Source organism: Motacilla alba, chromosome 1, assembly GCF_015832195.1.
Source record: "Motacilla alba alba isolate MOTALB_02 chromosome 1, Motacilla_alba_V1.0_pri, whole genome shotgun sequence".
Classification (NCBI taxonomy): Eukaryota; Metazoa; Chordata; class Aves; order Passeriformes; family Motacillidae; genus Motacilla; species Motacilla alba.
Genome location: NC_052016.1, coordinates 107,330,341 through 107,349,740, shown reverse-complemented (window position 1 = coordinate 107,349,740; position 19,400 = coordinate 107,330,341). Strand labels below are relative to the sequence as shown.

Genomic DNA, 19,400 nt, shown 5'->3' with positions numbered 1-19,400 from the left:
CTTGCATGTTTTGCAAGACCAAGGAGACATTTTGTGAATGGGAGTGAACATAAGCTGTGGTTCTTAGAACAAATAAGTCTTGACGCATTGACCTCAAGCTGAATTTCAGCTTTCCTGGATCAGCAAAATTCTGGGTATCTTGTTTGCAAAACTGTCTAGAAATTCAGTTACTGCTGCTAAGTATTCACATTCCTTCTGAGCTATTTGTCCATAGGTATTGAGATGGGGTTTCCAGTTTTTACCGCATATGAAATGCGTGAGAAATCATTCACCTATGAAGCAGCCATCTCTATAATGAAATATGGCAACTTGCTAAAGCACAATATAATGTTCTGTACGGGCATCAAAGGACAGCAAACAACTTTTTCTGAGTTAACTGCTTAAGGAATTTTAGGTCAGTGAAAGGTAATTGCCCAAAAATTAACTTGGCCCATACGTACAGGCTAACATCTGTATTGTTGCAAACTAAATGCCACAGATGTCTTTATAACAAGTAACAGATGCACTCAGTGCTTGGATTTCAGATCTCATCTAAAAATCTTCCTATTATAGGTAGCCCTTTCCCTCACTCCCACTCCCTTTCCCCAGCCGTTCACAGAGCACTTGCTACTGGTTCAGACTGCTGTCTGCTACACACCTCATTGACAGTCTCTTGTACTACAGCTTTGCTTTAAAGAGATGGAATTTTATTTATGACAGCTGGCACCGCAGGCCTTTGTTTGCAAGTCAAAAAATACAGTTCACTGTATGACCAGAGAGTACAGCTGAGAGAGCACCAGCCCAGTACAACACAGACATTTACAAAGATAACCTCTTACTTGTGTTGGAGACTGCTTTCAGCAGATCTGGTGAGTCAGTGGAAATAAATACTCAGTGCCTTGATAAAGGCACAAACACAGATGTCAGAAAGCAGCAGCCAAAGAAAGCAGTATTGTTACAGGATACCGAGCAATATGAAGCGTTAAACAGCTATTTTTAAAGTGACTATTAACTTCAAACTGATGGTACAGGTCTTTGTAAGGAGGTTTCTCCAATGGAAGCAGAGTGGTCACGAACATCACACAGGCAGAAAATGCAATGGCTGTGTTAATGCTGCTGCACAGCCACAGCTCTGAGGCTGGACACGGGCAGGACCCAAGTGTAGTCAGAATGGGAGATGGCAGATGCATCCTGCACCTTGCAGCATGTTGGATGATGTGCTTGTCTGCCATAGGGATGGGCCCTTGTACTTCGTGCAGCTTCCAGCTGTATCACCTGACCCTGCAGTGGTGTGTCTTGGCTGGAACCAGAGTTTTGGCACCCAAGGTGGCTCATTGCAGAGGCACATGGGCTGGGCTCACCAGCTGAACTGATCCAGATTACCTGTAGGGTGACCTGGATTCCCTCTGGCACAACTGGCCAGCTCAGGCCAGTGATGTGACCACTGCAGTGATGTGACCAGTGTCTACCAGGTTCCCTGGAGATCAGGGACACAGTAAAGGCTGCATTTGTCAGGTAGTTCTGAGGGCTGTGAAGAAGAGGGTGAAGAAGTAGGCATCTCTCCTTCCAATCCATGTGGGCACAAATCCTGCAGGTAAGTCTGGTGCTGGGCACTCTCAAAGCCTGGGACAGCTGCTGTTTTCCTAGGCACACTCAGATGTCCTCAGTAATGTGCTGCCCTTTGGTACAAATGCTGCACGTGCTGCACTGGGGACAGGCTGTAAAGTACTGCCTCTCTGACTTCCCCCTTTCCTTCCAGAGGACATCTCTGTCAGCACTGGAGCGGTCAGAACAGCAGATCAGGAGAGCATCCAGCCTGGAAGAGCTGCTTCACATCACTCACTCTGAGGACTGGAAGCTGTGGAAATGCAGGCTAAAACTGAAGAGCCTGGCCAACCTAGACTCCCGCTCTGCTTCGCATCGCTCTACCAGATTTGCTGCTGCTTTCTATGATATCGACACACTGAAAGGTAGGTGCAGGTCTGTGGCCAAGTCTGATCTCAGCTTCAAGGCCCCTCCCTGATTCTTGAGCAGTAAACTGTGAAGGAGGTAAGGGATTTCCTAGAATATACCCATACTAGAAGCAACAGGACATTTCTGGAAAATGACTTTGTATGAAACAGTGTCAGACCACAGCCTGAGTACACCTCCCTGCTTTGTGGCCGAATCAGGTTTATTTTCTCTGCATACTCTCCAAAGGGAAGCTGTTCTGTTCAGGGATTTGTCAGTGCACAAAAGAAAGAGAAGTCAATGTACAAAAAACAGGTCAGAATGACTGGATGAGGGGCTGGAGAGCAGCATCGTGCTACATCTCAGAACTTGCTTGCAGGCAGAAATGAATAAACTTTACTGCAGGCATAGAAATCCCTTTTTTATTAGGTGTGCTCTGATACAAGGAACTGCACCAGCAGCAGTGTCTGTGTGGGAATTGAGAGAAAGAAGGTGTTGCCCTAACCTTGATCTGTTTGAGGAAGTTTCTCCAGAGAAAAGAAGACCTCGAGGCAACCAACCAGCAACTAAAAGTGGAGAATCACAACCTACTCCTTCCATCTGGAGCAAGAATGAATATTGCTCCCTGTAGCTGTGATGCTCAAGAGGCATTACATATTCATGGATGAAAAAAACAAAGGATCAGTTGCCATATTTTGGTCCAGCAAATGGACATCCTACAGCAAAGCTAAACTGTAGCCTAATAATGGACAGGCTGAGATAATCTTTGTTGTCTTTATCCTGCTGTGATATTATCATATCACTTTCCTTTTGGGAAATCAGATGTTACTGATCCCGTTCCAATACCACTTTTACAACAACCCCAGCCACATTCACACACCATTACTCAGCTAAATTATGTCTGAACAAAGGCCTTAAATTGCTTCTCTGAGCCACAACACAGAAATGTGTATACAAGTGCCCATATATCACAGGCGTGGCTTTACACTTTCACAGAAATTTTGTAGAGAGAAAAAGTTAAAACAAACACACACATGAAGAACAATTAAGACAGCTTTTAACAGTGACAAACATTTTGCTTACAAACCCTTGTATTTCTACTCAAAATCATTAAAAATCCATAGAGTTATTAGGAGTACCCAGAGTCAAGTGGTGTAATCCTCTACTCACTGTTGCTCATTTAGTGAACACCAACATTTCTGCAAAACTAAAACATCCCTTTTGTCAAAACAGCCCGACAAAAGGAGATGTTATTAAATGTTACTGAGGCAGAGAACATTGAAATAGGCATTTTTCAATGGCAGAATAATGTAACTCAATATTTATAATGTAAATAATGTTCTGATAATAAGGTCACAATGACATTTAGTGTGCTGTGAATTATTTGAGATGGCCACAGGGCTCAGCACCTCTCCTATGAAGTCAGGCCAAGGGAGTTGGGGCTGTTCAGCCTGGAGAAGAGAAGGCTCCATGGAGATCTAATTGCAGCCTTCCAGTATCTAAGAGGGAGCTGCAAGACAGCTGGAGAGGGACATGCCTTTTCCCAAGGGCATGTAAAGAAGCTAAAAGAGGGTAAGTTTGATTAGATATTAGGGAGACACTGGAACAGGTTGCCCAGAGAAGCTGTGGATGACACAACCCTAGGAGTGTTCAGGGCCTGGCTGGATAGAATATTAAGCATCCTTGTCTAGAGGAAGGTGTTCCTGCCCACAGCAGAGGGGTTGGAATTAGATGATCTTTAAGGTCCCTTCCCAGCCAAACTGTTCTGTGGTTCTGTTTGACTATGGTCATAATGTAAGTTTTCTGCTTGGAACAGCTATTAGGTTGCTTCCTATTTTCCCTTTGAAAGTCTAAATTTAGACACAGAGATGTCAGTTTTCTCATTAAAAGTCAAGGTGCTGAAATTCAAGTTAGAAAAAGCCCATTGGGGCTGGCCATTCTTCCATTCAAAGTTATCCCAGGGCAGAAAGTACTTTTGTTCTAGAGATTATTATATTAGTATGTTCAATGTACTAAAGATCCTTTTAAAAAAACACAAGCCCAAAAACATGTATTTCTTTCCCACACCCTTTCCAGTCATTAAACAGTGACCTTTCTGCCAAGTGCATCTGTTTTGTTTTAATAAAATGTTTTGATGAGAAGGCTGGGTAAAGACTTATCATTGTTTCACTAGAGTATCTTCCACAGCACTCCAAATTCCATCAGGGAAAATTCAGGACTTTTATCCTCCTTTCTAAAGCTTTAACAATGAATTCACTGAAAGTTTGTGTCACTTCATCTAACCACAGTCTCCCCTGAGCTGCTCAGTCATTAAGGACTGCAGCACTTTCAAGCTGGAGACTGTATCACAGACAAATTTCTCAGAAACTGCTCTGTGCTTGGTCTCAGAAATTACCAGGGTGACAATGGGGCTTCTGAACAAGATGTGACACTCAGCTGCTTGGCAGCCAGTTCCTGTAGCAGCCCTTCTGCTAAAGAAGTGGTTAATAAAGGGAGGATGTGTGTAGCTGGAAAGGTCATCGCTGCTTGTGCTCATTGAAGTGACATCTGAAGTGATTACATGCACCTAAATTAATGAGTTTGGCAAACACTTTATTTTCTATTTTAATGTTAGGGTGAGATTGGTGTTTTGATAGAACTACCACTACTCTAGAAAATTCTATTAATTCTAATGATTGCTCTTCTCCTAATTTATGCCTCTTCTTCACAATTCTGACATCAAACTCTTATTTCCTGTACAATGCTAGAAAAATGGAGCAAATCGACCATGTTGCAGGACTTTGCAGGAATAAACACAATTATTTAAATATACAAAGTCAGTTGAAGAAAAATTTAAAAATAACAAAAGCAAAGTCAGGAATGAGAAAAATAGATCTTCACCTGAAGGCAAGGTATAGCTTGTAGGTTAAAAGTATTCCAGGATTTTTTTTTTTCTCAGAACTTCACTGTAAATGTAGGAACTGCTTTTACAATAGTCGGGAGGTGGACTGCGCTGGAAGAGAGAGAATTTTTTAATAGTATAAAAGTTGCTTTTCATCTTTCACAAGCCTAATGTAAGGGTTAATGAAGAAAATTGTTTTTCATCATTTTAAGAAGAACTTAAAGCATAAGCATTGACGACTCATGAGCAATTCCATAACTTGAATCAAGTAAGCAAAAGGCAAAAAAAGGAGAGCCACCTCTTGACAAAACTCAAGATTCTATTATGTTTATTAGGTAAATGTCACTTTTTTTCTCTGTCTGGCTCAGGCAGTTAATGCATTATTCCTTCTCACAGTCAGAATTTGACAAATCAGTCAACTCTAGTCTATTAGTCTACAGCAATTCAGAATCTGAAGGATGCCACGGTGTTCTGAAAAGACGACTCACGCTTGAGTTCATATTCCTGTTATTCAGCTCGAACCCCCTGGTGGTATTGAGGTGTGAGACTGTTTGTCTTGGATTTCACTGGGCATTTTGGAAACCATGCTCTCTGGCTGACATCCACCAGGAGCACTCAAACCCTCTGACCAGAATCTGGTAATCATTAATGTGCTTTTGCACTATGGCCCAGGCCCTGCTGAGTCCGTGGTGGGGTACACTCAGAGAGGGGATAAAGTGACAATAAGGAAGGCTATCCTGGAGCAAAGGGGAACAGGGTGTGGGGCAGCTTGGTCAGACAGACACTGTGGAGCTGGGGACTCTCAGCAAAGGGAAATCAATGCAGCCCTGCCCAATCTGCTGGAATTAACAGAGATTTTGCTCATTTGCATTGAAAGCTAAAGGCAGATAAATGCAACAACCTCTCTGCCAGTGCAGCTGGTGTAAGTTACTGGGATAATTTTGCACTCAGACTCCCTCTGGTCCTTAGATTGATCCAAATAAGTGCAAATGGCCTGCCAGCACTTCATTTTTATTTATATAATGCTTCTGCTTCACTAATCAAGAGATTTAGCGTTGCCATGATTGTTCATAAAAATGCTGTTTTCTCAGTCATAGATGAAGAATGGCAAAAGACTCAGTGTGTGCCAAGGGAAACCTGTGTGGAAGTTGCCAAAGAACTGGGTACAACAACCAACAAATTTTTCAAGCCTCCCTGTGTGAATGTGTTCAGATGTGGAGGCTGCTGCAACGAGGAGAGTCTCAGCTGCATGAATACAAGTACAACTTACGTGTCAAAAACGGTAAATGAGGCTATTCATCTGTTTTCTTTTTACCCTGGCTCACCAAAAAGGGAGGGGAAGGAGGATGTTTGGTTTCTGAGATCCTGTTATGAAAGATCTGTCTGCACTATCATAACAAACAGAAGAATTAATTTTTTATCCATGTGGAGTGAATGCAGGAGTGTGCAATAGCATTTGAAATTCAAGTTGCATTATTAAAAATTGTTTATATATGTGTAGAGATGGAAAATCAGGTCCTGAGAAAGTGACTGTAGGCTCATGATGATCAGAAGTTAGATCCTTCTTTAGTATATTTTCACTTGGACTGGGGACCCCTTGAGATCATTGTCTCCTGGGAATCCTCTGTATCCAAGGTTTAATCCCAGGAAATTTTGTTGTGTTGGGCTGCTGCATTTCAACATTATCATCTGTACCAAGAAGGCTGGCTAATAATTTTGGATGTGCAATTTTGCAAGCCAAAAAAAGGAGACATTCATCAGGAGAGACCAGATGCTCTTAATTAGCATGCCTCAGGATCTGAATGTCCCAATTCACACACCTCTTAGGGAAAGAGAGGCATAAACCAGTAGTCAATTACTAAATAGGTGCAACAGGCAATACCCAAGTTTTAGTGACCAGTCCCAAAAACTGAGCATAGAGTAGCCAGACAGCTTCTTTCTGTAGACTCCCACTAGAGGCTATGTACAGAGATATCTTGCTCCAGTGGGTGACAGAGCAGAGCTCCAAGTTTAGTACCTACAATCCACTCTGTGGCTGAAACCATCCATCGTTCATCAGCAATCTGGTCTGGTGGGTGGCACCCCTGACCACGGGAGGGGGTAAGAGGTTGGAACTGATCTTTAATATCCCTTCCAACCAAGCCTTTCTATGATTCTATGATTCATACCCACAGGTGAAGCACAGGACAGCACTGGTCCTCTTTGATAAACCATCATCTTGTGCATTCCTATTTCACTTGGTGTAATAAATGAAATTTTACTTATGAAAAAGCCTTCTCTTTAAATCATAATAAAGATCAAGGGCAATTGTTTTAAAAAGAAAATTGAAGCCCTTATGGGGAACAGGTCCAATTCGCTTCTGTATTTATTTTGTGTTTGATGGAACGTGATTCCACTGTGTCTGGTTGTACTGGTATATAGCTGGAGTAAAATAAATCAGGGCCTGTCGTTCTTGCGTCAATGCTCATTAGTTGCTTTCATTCCACACCAGAAGGAGAAAGCTGTTATGAGCTGCTGGCCACACACAAAAGACATCTGATCAGCTCAGGGAGCTAGGTCAGGCTAGGAAGTATTTATTTATTTATGTGTTTTTTGAGCAGCCGTTCATGAGTTTGTTGAAAAACTGCAGTTTTGCAGAGTGTAACATTCCTTTAGCATCCTTCAAAATAAGCATTCCCTCAGAAGTCCCCAGCTAAGTTCCATTTCTGGATACACCACCATCAGTCCGGATATATTCATCTAATGGAATTATTTCCATATTCCCATATTAGTGAGAGGATTTTTCCCTTGGTATAAAATATCGACTGGAGGCTATTGAAGCCACCTAAAGTTAGACACTGCAACACGTCAGTTTTAATGTCTAAGAAGTCTGCTTAGGAATACTCAGTCCCTGCAGGTGGATGCAGCTTTAAGCCAAGACACACTGGCACACCAAGACATGCTCCATGCTTTGGTTTCCATGGGAAGGAAGCTGGTTTGAGGGGCAGAGGGAGTGTGGATCCCTTCAACAGCTCCTACACAGAGCTGCCCAAGGAACCAGAGCCTCCTCAGGCCTACTCAGAGGTCACTCAACACTCTGGATGCACTGAAAGCAGGCTGCCTTGCTCCTTCAGCCCCTGCTACAGTCAACAGAGAGACATTTCCAGAATGATTCCCTGCAGAAACCCAGCTGAAGCAGAAAGAACTTTCCCCTATTTATTCCTGTTTCTTCCCTCTCTGAGGAGGCTGTGGGGGTTAAGTTAGGTCCCTAAAGATGCATACTGTGATTATTCCCAAGGACAGTTAGATAGGTCTCTGTAAGAAGTAGAGACTCAACTGGTGGTACAACCAAAACCAAAGTTCTCAACACCTACCTCTTCCCCATTTGGCCCTAGCATCCAAAAGAGGTTTTTGTATTTGCTTGCAAATAATTTTGACTAGTCTTGGGTGTTTAATAGCTGTAATACAGCACTAGGATGCCCATTTTGGCAAGTTCCTAGCTTGGTGGGCATTTCTTACTCTCCAAAACCCCCAGTGCACTTCTGCTCATTTATATTTATGGTAACTATCTCTAGATAAGAGCAAGGGTGGGGAAAATAGCAGAAAACAATACAAGATTTTTCTTTTAAATTGTTGTTATTAATTACTATTAATAACTAATTATTAACTGTAGAATAGAAACTGAAAAATAAACTTTATTTGTGCCATGTAGCTCTTTGAGATCTCGGTTCCCTTGACAAGTGTTCCCGAGCCTGTGCCCATCAAAATTGCCAATCACACGGCCTGTAAGTGTACATCAAACACCCAGCGCCAGCAGTACACCATCATACGAAGATCTGTCCAGTACCCAGAGGAAGATGGGTAAGTTCCCTCATTTGCAAACTTCTACACACGTTGAAATTGTTTTGTCCTGATCTGCATGTTATAATGGCCCATTCTCTTTCTGTTATCCCAACAGTTTTTCTGAACACCTCGGTTATCACTTAGGGGTAGAAAGTTCACCCAAAGAATGTGAATTTCAATTGAATGGTCATCAGAATCAAACAAACTGTAGGCTAGTTCAGCAGCATCTAGAGTCACTAAGATATTTAGGTTCTCGAGCAGGAACTCAAGGTGCTCATACTGGCACTATGCTCCACTGGAGCTATTTGAGAGTGTGTGCATAGACGTTTTCAGCCTGACACAGCAACTCTGCTTGTGCATTTTTTAGCCAGGGCACACTGAGTTCTGTGCTCAAGCTAAAGCCCTCTGTCACACTTTGTGGCACGTTAGGTCAGAATCAGTGTGAATCTCGGCTTTTCACTTTTTGATCCAGTCTTGGTTTGCATCTCTTGGGCTCATGGACGGGAGAAAAGCGACCTCACATCTCACTCCAAAATGTGGCACAAAATACTAGTACTCCTGGTGAGAAAAGGCTACATAAATAAACAAAGCCTCTAGAGACTGAAATAGCTTGAGTGACTCACTGGGAGTCAGCTCGAAAATCTGTCAAGCCCTGCATTCTGCTTATCCCCATCACCACCTTTGAGTTGGACATCGGGGTGGTGAGAGTTGTAATTTCAGCAAAGCCACTCCAGCCCTCCTCAGCCTGAATCCTCTTTCTGACAAATACAGAAGAACCTCAGTCTTTTTTCAGTTTGTGAGTTTCCCTCCCAGAGCAAAGGGCCTGAAAGTCAATCTTCCTCTGACACTGAAATAGTCCCCTATGCTTCCATGAGCATGGGCAAATTAAACTGGAACTGAACCTCCTGGCAGCAAGGCAAAATTCAGTGAAGTTACACAACATGAATACTGCAGCACAAAGACCACCCTGCCTGGGGTAAAGCTGTTTTATGGAACAGCAGAGCTGCAAAACTGTAGCTTTTTCCTAAGGCTGTAGTCTGAAATAGGTGCTAAACTTCCTTCCTGTGTCACTGGGATCCAGAGAACTTCTCCCTGTCATCAGAATCACACAGACCCCTTCCTTCTGATGGCAGCAGTAATGCACACGGGTGCCAGACCTTCATGAGGGACACCAGCAGCTCATTTTGCCAAATGGCTACTCTGATGCCCCTAATTATCTTTTTAAAATTCCTACCTCGATTTCTTTTTCTTCTAGATGCCCCTTTAGCAACAAATTTTGCCCTAATGGATGGATCTGGGATAGTGACAAATGTGAATGTGTTATAGACACACAGCACTCCAACAGACGAGAAGGTAAAGATGGAATCACACTTTTGCATACTGTCTCCAAGCTCTTTGTCTCTCATTCTGGTCTTCTTGCTTTTTTTTCATTGTTTCGAGAGAGTTAAAATTTTTATTCCACATCCCTACATAGACTTGGATTATGCTGTGGAAGCTTGCTTGAAAATAAACACACATATGTGCTTCCCCCCATCTCATGTTTTTTGCTTGGATGTTTTATTCTCTCTGTATCAGCAATCTGAGTAGGACATGGGAAAGTATTTATAAGATTTTTGTGAAGTAGGCAACCTGTGCAAATTTTTATTTCACATGCACCTTAAGTTGTATGATAAGCATTAGGGAAACTTAACTGTAGAAAAAAATACATTTCATGGGGTAGGCACTATTTTTTTAATTTTATTTTTCGTTCTTAAGAAAATAATTAATAAGTAATAAGATAGACAAAACCAGAGCTAGCTGTAGTCAGTGCAAAAAAATATATAACCTTTCAAAAATTTGAGTACTTTTAATGATAATCTTAAATTATTTAGGAATTTTTCAAACTGATATACTCTACATACTCAGCATATGTATGTACACTTCTTCAGCTCCGTGGAAGGAAATGGAAGAGGATAAAATTTGTAGAAGAATTGTAACTGCCTTTCTTCCTCTGCTTCTCCTGTAAAATTTTATTTTGTCAAAGAAATTTGCAGGAAATATTGTGGTTTATAATTTTGTAAGTCTAAACATACTTACTAGCAATTAATATTAAGATAAATAAATTTTTCTCCAAGTATTGTGTAAAGTTTTTAAAAATTGTTTTTCTCAGGAAATTGTATTGTTCAAAATAACACAATCACAGCACTAGAGGAAACAGAGAAGGAAACCTTGCCTTTGTGCTTTAAGCTACATTCAGCAAGAGAAAGAATAAACCACTCACGGCGACAATAAATCAATCTGGCAAGCAATTCCTAGACTAGCAAACTAAAATAAAGCTAAATAACCTCATAAACTGGTCTACTGATTGCAGTCTCCTAAAGTTCATAAGCAAGAAATAATTTGCATAGTGGTTTCTGTAGGATTTTTTCTCACTCTGGATAAGATCCTCTGACCATCAGGTTAAGCAGTCAAACACAAGTTAGACTTTTCAGTCCAGAAAAGATTAGTACTCTATTTTAGACTGAGTCTGAAGGACTGAGAATAGCCAGAGCCCTCTTAACTCAGAGTCTCAGAGTCTCCAAGTACAGTCAGCTTGGAGCATTAAAATCTGTGGCTTGTGTAATTATGGCCTTTGCTGACACACACTCAATACTTCCTCAGAAAAAATATCACTCTCTGAAGTACATTGTGTTTGGCAAGTGGCTGGGACAAAATAACTTAAAATCTGTCTTTGATGTTGAAACAAAGTGAGATCGAAACACTCAACACCACTTCACACATGCCAGGTTTTATCACCCAAAGGAAAGGGTTTGTCTTCCAAGAATTTTGGGCAGACTCCCTCCTTGCTTTCAATAGGCCTTAGGTTTTATTCTGTTGATATATTGGTTTTTCATCATTGAGTAAATAATAATGAAAGTTTCTTTCAAGTAAGGTGCAAGCCTTTTCTGGCCACTGAGATCAATGATCAGATGGCAGAGGTGCAGGTCACATTTCACATTCCATAGGTTATATCCAAGAGCTAATTGTAAAGCTACAGGAAATTACCTTCCCAATGACACCTTATATGCCACGACCTTTAACCAGGGATGTGCAGCTTGCATTTTAATAAAGCTTTCACAAAATGTGTTCCCTTTTTGCTAGGATTAGCTTCATATTGTACTCCAGATGTGCATTTTCAAGGAAGATATTAGACAGTGAGTTCCCTTGGCTGTTCTGGCTTTTTTTCTGAAATGAAGTATTTTCTTTCATCTTTGACAAATATGAATGTGCTCCTTGTTGAAGTGCTAGGCCAGCTTCCCCCTAGCAGACATAGCATTACAGCTTAAAAATTTCTGCAGTGACTGTGTAGTGAAGTACACGTGTGGTGGGTGTGGCAGTTTGCATGGATGTGCCTTTTTGTCACGGGTATAGACTAAATCCTTTTTGAGATTATCTTTTTAAAACTTGCTGTCCAGTAAACATTTGTGCATTCCAAAACATAACACTAGGCTCTTGCAATATACATCACCCATTTTTTTTTTTTTGTGCCAAGCTTAACCACAAGAAATAGCAGTATTGAAATAAAGTGAAATAATCAGCACAATCCTCTTGAGTCCTTTTCTGCACAGGAAGCTGCAACAGAAGTTGTGAAGTCTAGAATCTATCAGAAAGTACCTGTGTGAGTCCTAATGAATATAGAACATAGGGAGTCTCTTCAAAAGCAGGATTTAGTCATGTAAAGCTTACTGCTAAAAGATGTATGTGCTATTGCAGGACTCCCTCCTCTTGCTGAACTGGCTATGTGTGGACAACATATGGAATTTGATGAAGAAAATTGTGAATGCATCTGCAGACATAAGTGTCCCACAGATTTCTTTCAAAGTAAAGAGAACTGCAGCTGCTATTTGTGTAGGGAGAGCCAGGAGAGCTGTGCTCTAAAACACAAGATATTTCATGCTGAAACCTGCAGGTAAGTGATCCTTGCCATTCCGTGTCTACACTGCAAGAGATGAATTAGAGATGCAAGTGCTTAATTGGCTGGGAGTTCCACTTGGGATAAAATACCTTGCTGAAGTTCGGGAGATAATAATAATAATAATAATAATAATAATAATAATAATAATAATAATAATAATAATAATAATAATAATAATAATAACAGTAATGGAGATTATATTTACAATACTTACTGTAGAAAAGGAATCTAAGGTTTGTATTTTTAAAAAATCTGGACAAGGCCTTTATTCAAGTGTCAATATTTGCTGCATTTTTTTTTTTTTGGGGGGGGGGGCTAATCTTCAAGGAATGATGATTAAAACTATACTACAATTGGTATTAGTTTTTGCAATGAGACACTGAGTCTTGTAGGTAGGCAGAACCCATCCTGAGACAGCTGTTCTCTGCGCCAGCTGAAGGCAATCTCATGGATGGCTAGGGACAAAGGCTCCCTAAAATTGCACACAGAGCACACAGCACATTCCTTATCCAGTTTGTCCTCAGAGCAAGTAATTTTCTAAACCTGATGCAATTTTGTACACATATAAATCTACTCAACTAGATCTGACTCCACTGAGAAGCAGGAAAATTGTTCAGGGGCTACTATACTCCATGAATTTCCCTAATGTGTATGTTTTGAGGTTTCTGTGTCAAATCTCAGATAGAAAATGCCCTCTTAAAACACCTGTTTTCATGGATTAGTTAATTTTTTAAATTTTTCGGAAAGCTTTGGTCCCGTGTAGAGGCCCAGGAGCATGCAGTATCTTAGTCTCAAAGTTTATATAAGGATAGTCAGCATCCAGTTTCCCTGGGTACCTTGGCAGAACTGTAGCTCACTGAGTGGTCACCCACAGGGTTCACTCCCAGTGACTTCATAGGTTCATTCACAGGGAAGATGCTGTGGAAGAATTAGCATTTGCATCTTCAGGTTCAGCTTTGAAAACAAGGACAAACACAAAATAGCTGGCAAGTATAAAAATAGCTAAAACAATTAGCAGAGCTAAAAATGATCATGAAAGAATTGGTTATTTATATGTTTCAGACAGGTGGGAGGGGAGCAATGTAATCATTTGTTTACATGAATTTGGCTTCTAGAAATTCCTGTAATCTGAATGAAGGAGCTTAATGCCAGATTTCCATGCAGTATTTCTGGAGGAGCAAAGCTGAACCATGAAGTGAGATCAGCTACTTCTCTGAGTCCAAGGGCAGCATTTCCCAGAGCTAACCCTCGGGACTTCACTGGTCCCAAGAAAGGAAAGCAGCTCTTAAGTTGTCAATCTGGACAAATGGACCACTGCAAGACATCTTGCTGTAGACAGAAATTGTGAGGCAGCAAATTCTTGTCTCCTTCTGTTGTAGGACGTCAACACTTTCCCAAACAGTGTGTAGGAAGCATTGCAGTGTTCAATGATGAAAAATTTGAGGAATGTGACAGTGAAGAATTTTTATATTAAAATGCTTTCCTCTTTTGTGTTCTTTCTCCTTAATCAAACAGTTGTGAAGACAGATGTCCATCCCAACCCAGAACATGCCCAACTGCCAAACCGGTGTGTTCCAGGCATTGTCGTTGTCCAAAGGAGAAGAGAGGTTCTCACGGGTCCCAAAGCAGAGAAACTCCTTGACTGAGCTTCCCCTATTCTTTGAAAACCCACTGCTTCGCAAAGTAGCTGTCACTGACTTTCAAACAATAGTAAACATGAACATCTTCCACATTAATAGCCGAAGAATTAATCCAGTCTGCATTTATTTATTAGAGTAATCACCGACTGCAAGTGAATCCTCTGGGACATTGGTAATTGTTCTCTAAGAGGTAACAACAGCTGATGAGTTTCTGGCTGCATGGAAGAAAGATTGGAAAGTACCAGTTCAATGTCACGTTATGGAAGATGAAACTGTGTATTGGAAATAGAGTCACAGTCTCCAGCCAGTCGTTCAGAAATTGAGACTTGATAATCTTACCCTCTGAATCCTTAGCTAATGCAGCTCCTGGGTAAAACTGTCTTCAGAAATTCAGTGTACAGGATTTGGCTTCTAATAGGTTCAGCACTGAGTTATTTGATCTACTGTTCAGCTTTGATTATCATTTTGTGTTTATTGTACAACTACTGTCAGATGTGCCATATTTAAGTGTATATAAGAAAATAAATACATCAGTTATTCGAGTGGATTTGATTTTTCTCTGTTATTTTAAAACTCTGCCCAACAAAAAGAAAATAAGAAAAACCCCAAAGCCACTTCAAGTACAGTTTTCTTACATTTGTTCCACAGGGACTGGCTCCTGCCCAAACCCAGGTAGAAACAAGGTCACTTGACCCAATAATTTCAGTAAAAAAGAAGCATTTTTTTCCCATGTCTGCCTGACAGCATGTGTGATTTATTTATTTGTTCCAGGTGTAGTGCGTTTATCTTCCTAAGGGGATAACAGCACACTAGTACTAACTCTTCAGTGATTTTTTGGGAAAAGCACTGTTCACTAGAAGATGGTTTTCCTTTTAGTCTACCACGCAATGAAAATATCTCCTTTGTGCTGAAATTCCTCTCCACAGTGTGAGGCCTGAGCAACAGTGCTTTAAACAGATCAGAAAAGGGCAGTACTATTTTCTGAGTCACTGAAGTCTGCTGTGAGCTAGTCCAGAGAAAATATTACGAGCAATAATCCTGAACTGGAAGTGATAGTCTTGACATCAGTACGACTTTTTCCCAGTTGCTGAATTCTCCAATTCTACACTGCACTGTGAACAAAGGGAATAGAGTATATGAAACAAATGCCACAGACAAGGAACATTTGGCACAACACAGGGAACAGGAAATGGATTTCTGATGTGCAACTAAGAATTTATTTTCAATTCATACAGGAAAATCAGATTGCTTTATAGTAAAATTAGAGCCAAATCCTGTAAGATTGATTGAATGGCTGGACAAAGCACAAACAATTTAACATGCCTTTAGTCTCAGTAAGGCATTTTAGGATTTAATCCTGAGTGTTGAGAGTGTTTCCTAAACTAGCTGGGACTTAGGAGTGTGCAAACATACCTGCAGGCTGTTTGTGCTGCCTGTTCTGTGAGCTGGCCTGGGATCCTCTGACTGAGCAGCACAGTCTGACCTGTGAGCATCCTGGTGGAGCCCCTGCAGCAGGCTCACCCCTGGGCTGCACTGGGCTCCTGCTTGTCAGAGCATGGGAAATCAAAAAGCCCTTGATTTAGAGTAAGCAGTACTTAGCAATAGCCAAAACATCAGTTTATATTAGTGTTATCAATATTCTCATACTAAGAACAAGACAAAGCACTGTACCACCTTCTCAGAAGAAAGTTAACTCTATCCCAGCCCAAACCAGGACAGATACAAACATGCTCAAGCAACAGAGAATGTGTGACCATCAAAAACACACCTGAAAGTCAATGTAGAATTCAGTGTTATTTTCACTGAATTTAACCCCCTACAGGCTCTACCTGTGAGGGATTTTTGTTTTGCAGGAGCAATGTGCCTGGAAGCTTGTGGATTAAGAATGGTTCTTAGGCTCACTGTGAAGATGGAAAAGGAAACTGCTTGTGGTGGCATTCACTAGCAAGCATGGCCTAGGCAGCCAACACAAAGGTTTTTATCCAGCTTGTAACTTGGATTCTCCTTAGAGGTTCTCAGCCCCAGTTTCTAGAAGCCTTATGAATGTACTTCTGCATGCTTCAAGCAGGATTGTCAGCTCTGGTGCAACCTACAGGCATCTTGCAGCCTATTTCTTTTACAATAAATTCCTACCCCAGCAGATCGCCTGCTCCTAAGGCCCTGTGCCAGTCTCTTGTAGGGTGCTGCTCTTTGCTACCCTGCTCTCCTAATCATTAGAAAATTACCAAAGCTAGAGCATGTAGTGCATATCTGTAACATTCACTGAAACACCATGTGGAAAAGCAAAGAATTTAAGCACAGTGCTGTGAATGACAGTGCTGTGTGATGGCCTTCACTGCCACAGCCCCAAGAATATCTGGATGTCACTAACTCTATGGCATAGCCACAAATCCTCTATGTGGAAGACCAGGAGTAAAAGGAGGGTCTGGGTGAAGGTGCAAACGCATGCAGAGAACTAGATTTTGGTGAGAATCTATAAAAGTTCAATGCTATTTTGTTGGTGAAGTTCTGGGTTTTTCATTTAAGAATATTCAACAGACTTTAAAATAGAAATGCTTTATGTTATTCTTCATATCGATACACCAGACTGGCTTTTAATTAGAATGTTTAATATAACAATTCACAAGAATTAAATGAGGTATGTAAAATTCATAGCAGATCTGTTTTTTGACTGATGTCATTAACTCTTAACCTATGACTAAATGACCCTCAGAGAGGGAAGGTTATTGAGCAGTGGAATGCTCTCTTTGAAGTTTGAAAGGCCTTTTATTACCGTGTTCAGCATGACTTGCTTTTTAGGCATATGGACATGATTTACAGATTTCATAGGCAGAATAATAGTGCTAAAAATTCCTGCTGTGGTGTGTCTTAATTTTTACATAGTAAAGGGATGCCTTTAATGTAATATTTGTGTTATGTATGTAATAGGAATGACAGTATTTAAATAATAATTGTTTATTCCAAATAGACATACATGAAGTTTCTCAAGCCATCAGTTTTTATGAGTAGCTAGCTTCTACTTATATGTGCTTTCTTCAGGAAGGGGACAAGGAAGAATATGAATCAGAAAAACAGCTAAATACACACACTGCTTGAAAGAGTCAGGAAATATTTATCTACTTGCAAAAACTGCACTTGACTTCCAGAAGGACAGAGGTACGTGAGGTCTTACCAAATGCTGGTGACATGGAAGAAATTCTGGAAGCACTGCTCTCACTTACTTCGGAAGCTATCACAGGTCATATGCTGTGACATTGCTTATGGCAAGAATTATTCATCAGAGGGTTGACAGAGCACATATAAATCCTGTCATACTCATATACACTGAAAACATATAAATCTGTATGAATCCTTTGGGCATCCACTCCAGCTGACTTGTAAGGTCCCTTCCTGTATTCCAGTGAAAACAAATGTGAATCTGCTTAGGTTTATTTTTTGTTTTCTTGTACCACTGCAAGCCAGGATTTATGTGATTAAAGTTATTTTGCTTTACAGTACTGTAAAAAAAAGGAAAGGAAAATCTTGAGAACTCAGAACTGAATCTGAGGAAGCTCCTTCAGCTGCCTGTTTCCTTTGTACTTTCTAAATAACTGGTAAATGCATTTCAACTTTCAAATACCAAAGAGGTTGTCGTCTTCTAATTCTGGACTTTTGGAGTGAATTGCTCTTTCTGGAACTACAAGGTAGATACCAGGCCAAGTTAATCTATGTTCTCATTTATTAAAGTCTACACTAAAAAAAAATAAACCAACAAACAAGCAGTGGTTACATGTGATGTACTGCCATTCATTTTATTTATCAAACTCCTACATCAGCAGTTACTTAAAAACCTCACAAAAAAAACTTTTAACTCAGGGGTAAAAAATCTGTTTTAAATTAAGATAAAAGGAAAGTGCTCCTTAGGCCAATAAAACAAAATGAGTACACAAAATGATGTGTCAGGGCTTGGTCTGCATTTTGACTTCAAGGCCATTAACACTCTTCTTTGTTTCCACTTTTATCATACTTTTCAATACTACTCAATGTGAAAGGTCATTCCAGGCTGAGAGCAGTCAGTGGGGGATCCATAATTTAGTGTGAACTGTTTCCTCTCTTAAATATCTAAAGGTACTTTTAAAATGTTTATGGTTGAATAATCAACAATTCTAGTCTGCATTGGTATATGCTAGAGATTTAAAAATACAACAGTAGTTACACAAAAAATATCTAGTTATGGAGTGTGATTACAAATTAAGTGCCAAAAAATAAGGTAACAAAGTAGGAAGCATTTCACTTAGCCTTTTGTCCCACTTTTTTATGTTAAGTGGTGTTTTTAATTGGTGAAGACTATCTCTGATGTGTGGCTTAGGATCACAGGTCCAGCTGAAAAGGTAATGCAAGATACACAGACTAACCCATCAGTTTCTGTTAGGTGACTCATTGGCATTTATCCAAAACTCCCCTGACCCCAGATCCCATTTTCTATGCACACTCATGTGCATCTTTTGATCTTTTTCTTGGGAATGTGTATCTTGATTCCTGTTAATGGACTAACTTTTCAGAATTGTTTAAACATTGAAATACAGTTGCACAGTAGTTATTTTGATTCCGTCCTCTGAATAAAATCCCCAAAACAAGTGATGAAACACAAGGAAGAGCTTAACACATCCACAAGAATTATGCAATGCTTCTTATCAATACTGTCTTTGCAATAAGCATCAATATTTTCCTGTAGCTGACTTATGAAGGCATGGCATGAAAATCCCTTGAAGGTCATCCAGTCTCTCTGTTCCTCCATTTCCCTGTGCATCCCGTTTTAAATCTACCCACAGCTCACTCCTAAAGGCTTTCAGAGCTAAGAATGGCTACACTTCTCTACCTGTCCCCTGGATTACAGTCACCTTTCACCTTGCCCTGCTGCACATCAATCAAACCAATCTCAGAGCAGCACTTTCCAGCCCCACAAAGCTTGCAATCTGTGGCTTCTGTTTCACACCTCGAGAATGGTTTGCATGCCTCTCTGAGTCTTCCCAATTCTAACAATCAAATAAAAATTACTTCTTCCTCCATAGACCTTACCTTGTTTTTATCTCTAGATATTCAAGGCTACAGTAACAGTATCAATTTAAAGAAACCCTTGTCTCATTGAATAGATTTTAAAGTATAATTAAAATTAATTACTCTTGCCTTACAGTTTAAATCTGGATTCAAGCTA

General features: G+C 40.4%; 1 protein-coding gene across 1 annotated transcript in view; it reads left to right on the top strand.

The window, feature by feature from the left end:
• The window catches only part of VEGFD (vascular endothelial growth factor D), a 30,938-nt gene extending 16,190 nt beyond the window's left edge, over window positions 1-14,748 (top strand). Inside the window, exons 2-7 of the mRNA XM_038149359.1 lie at window positions 1,739-1,949; window positions 5,902-6,092; window positions 8,502-8,650; window positions 9,888-9,985; window positions 12,365-12,560; window positions 14,082-14,748. Of these exons, the coding sequence (XP_038005287.1) occupies window positions 1,739-1,949; window positions 5,902-6,092; window positions 8,502-8,650; window positions 9,888-9,985; window positions 12,365-12,560; window positions 14,082-14,208 (972 nt within the window). The 3' untranslated portion in view covers window positions 14,209-14,748. The remainder of the gene's footprint in view (window positions 1-1,738; window positions 1,950-5,901; window positions 6,093-8,501; window positions 8,651-9,887; window positions 9,986-12,364; window positions 12,561-14,081) is intronic.
• The last annotated feature ends 4,652 nt before the right edge of the window (window positions 14,749-19,400 follow it).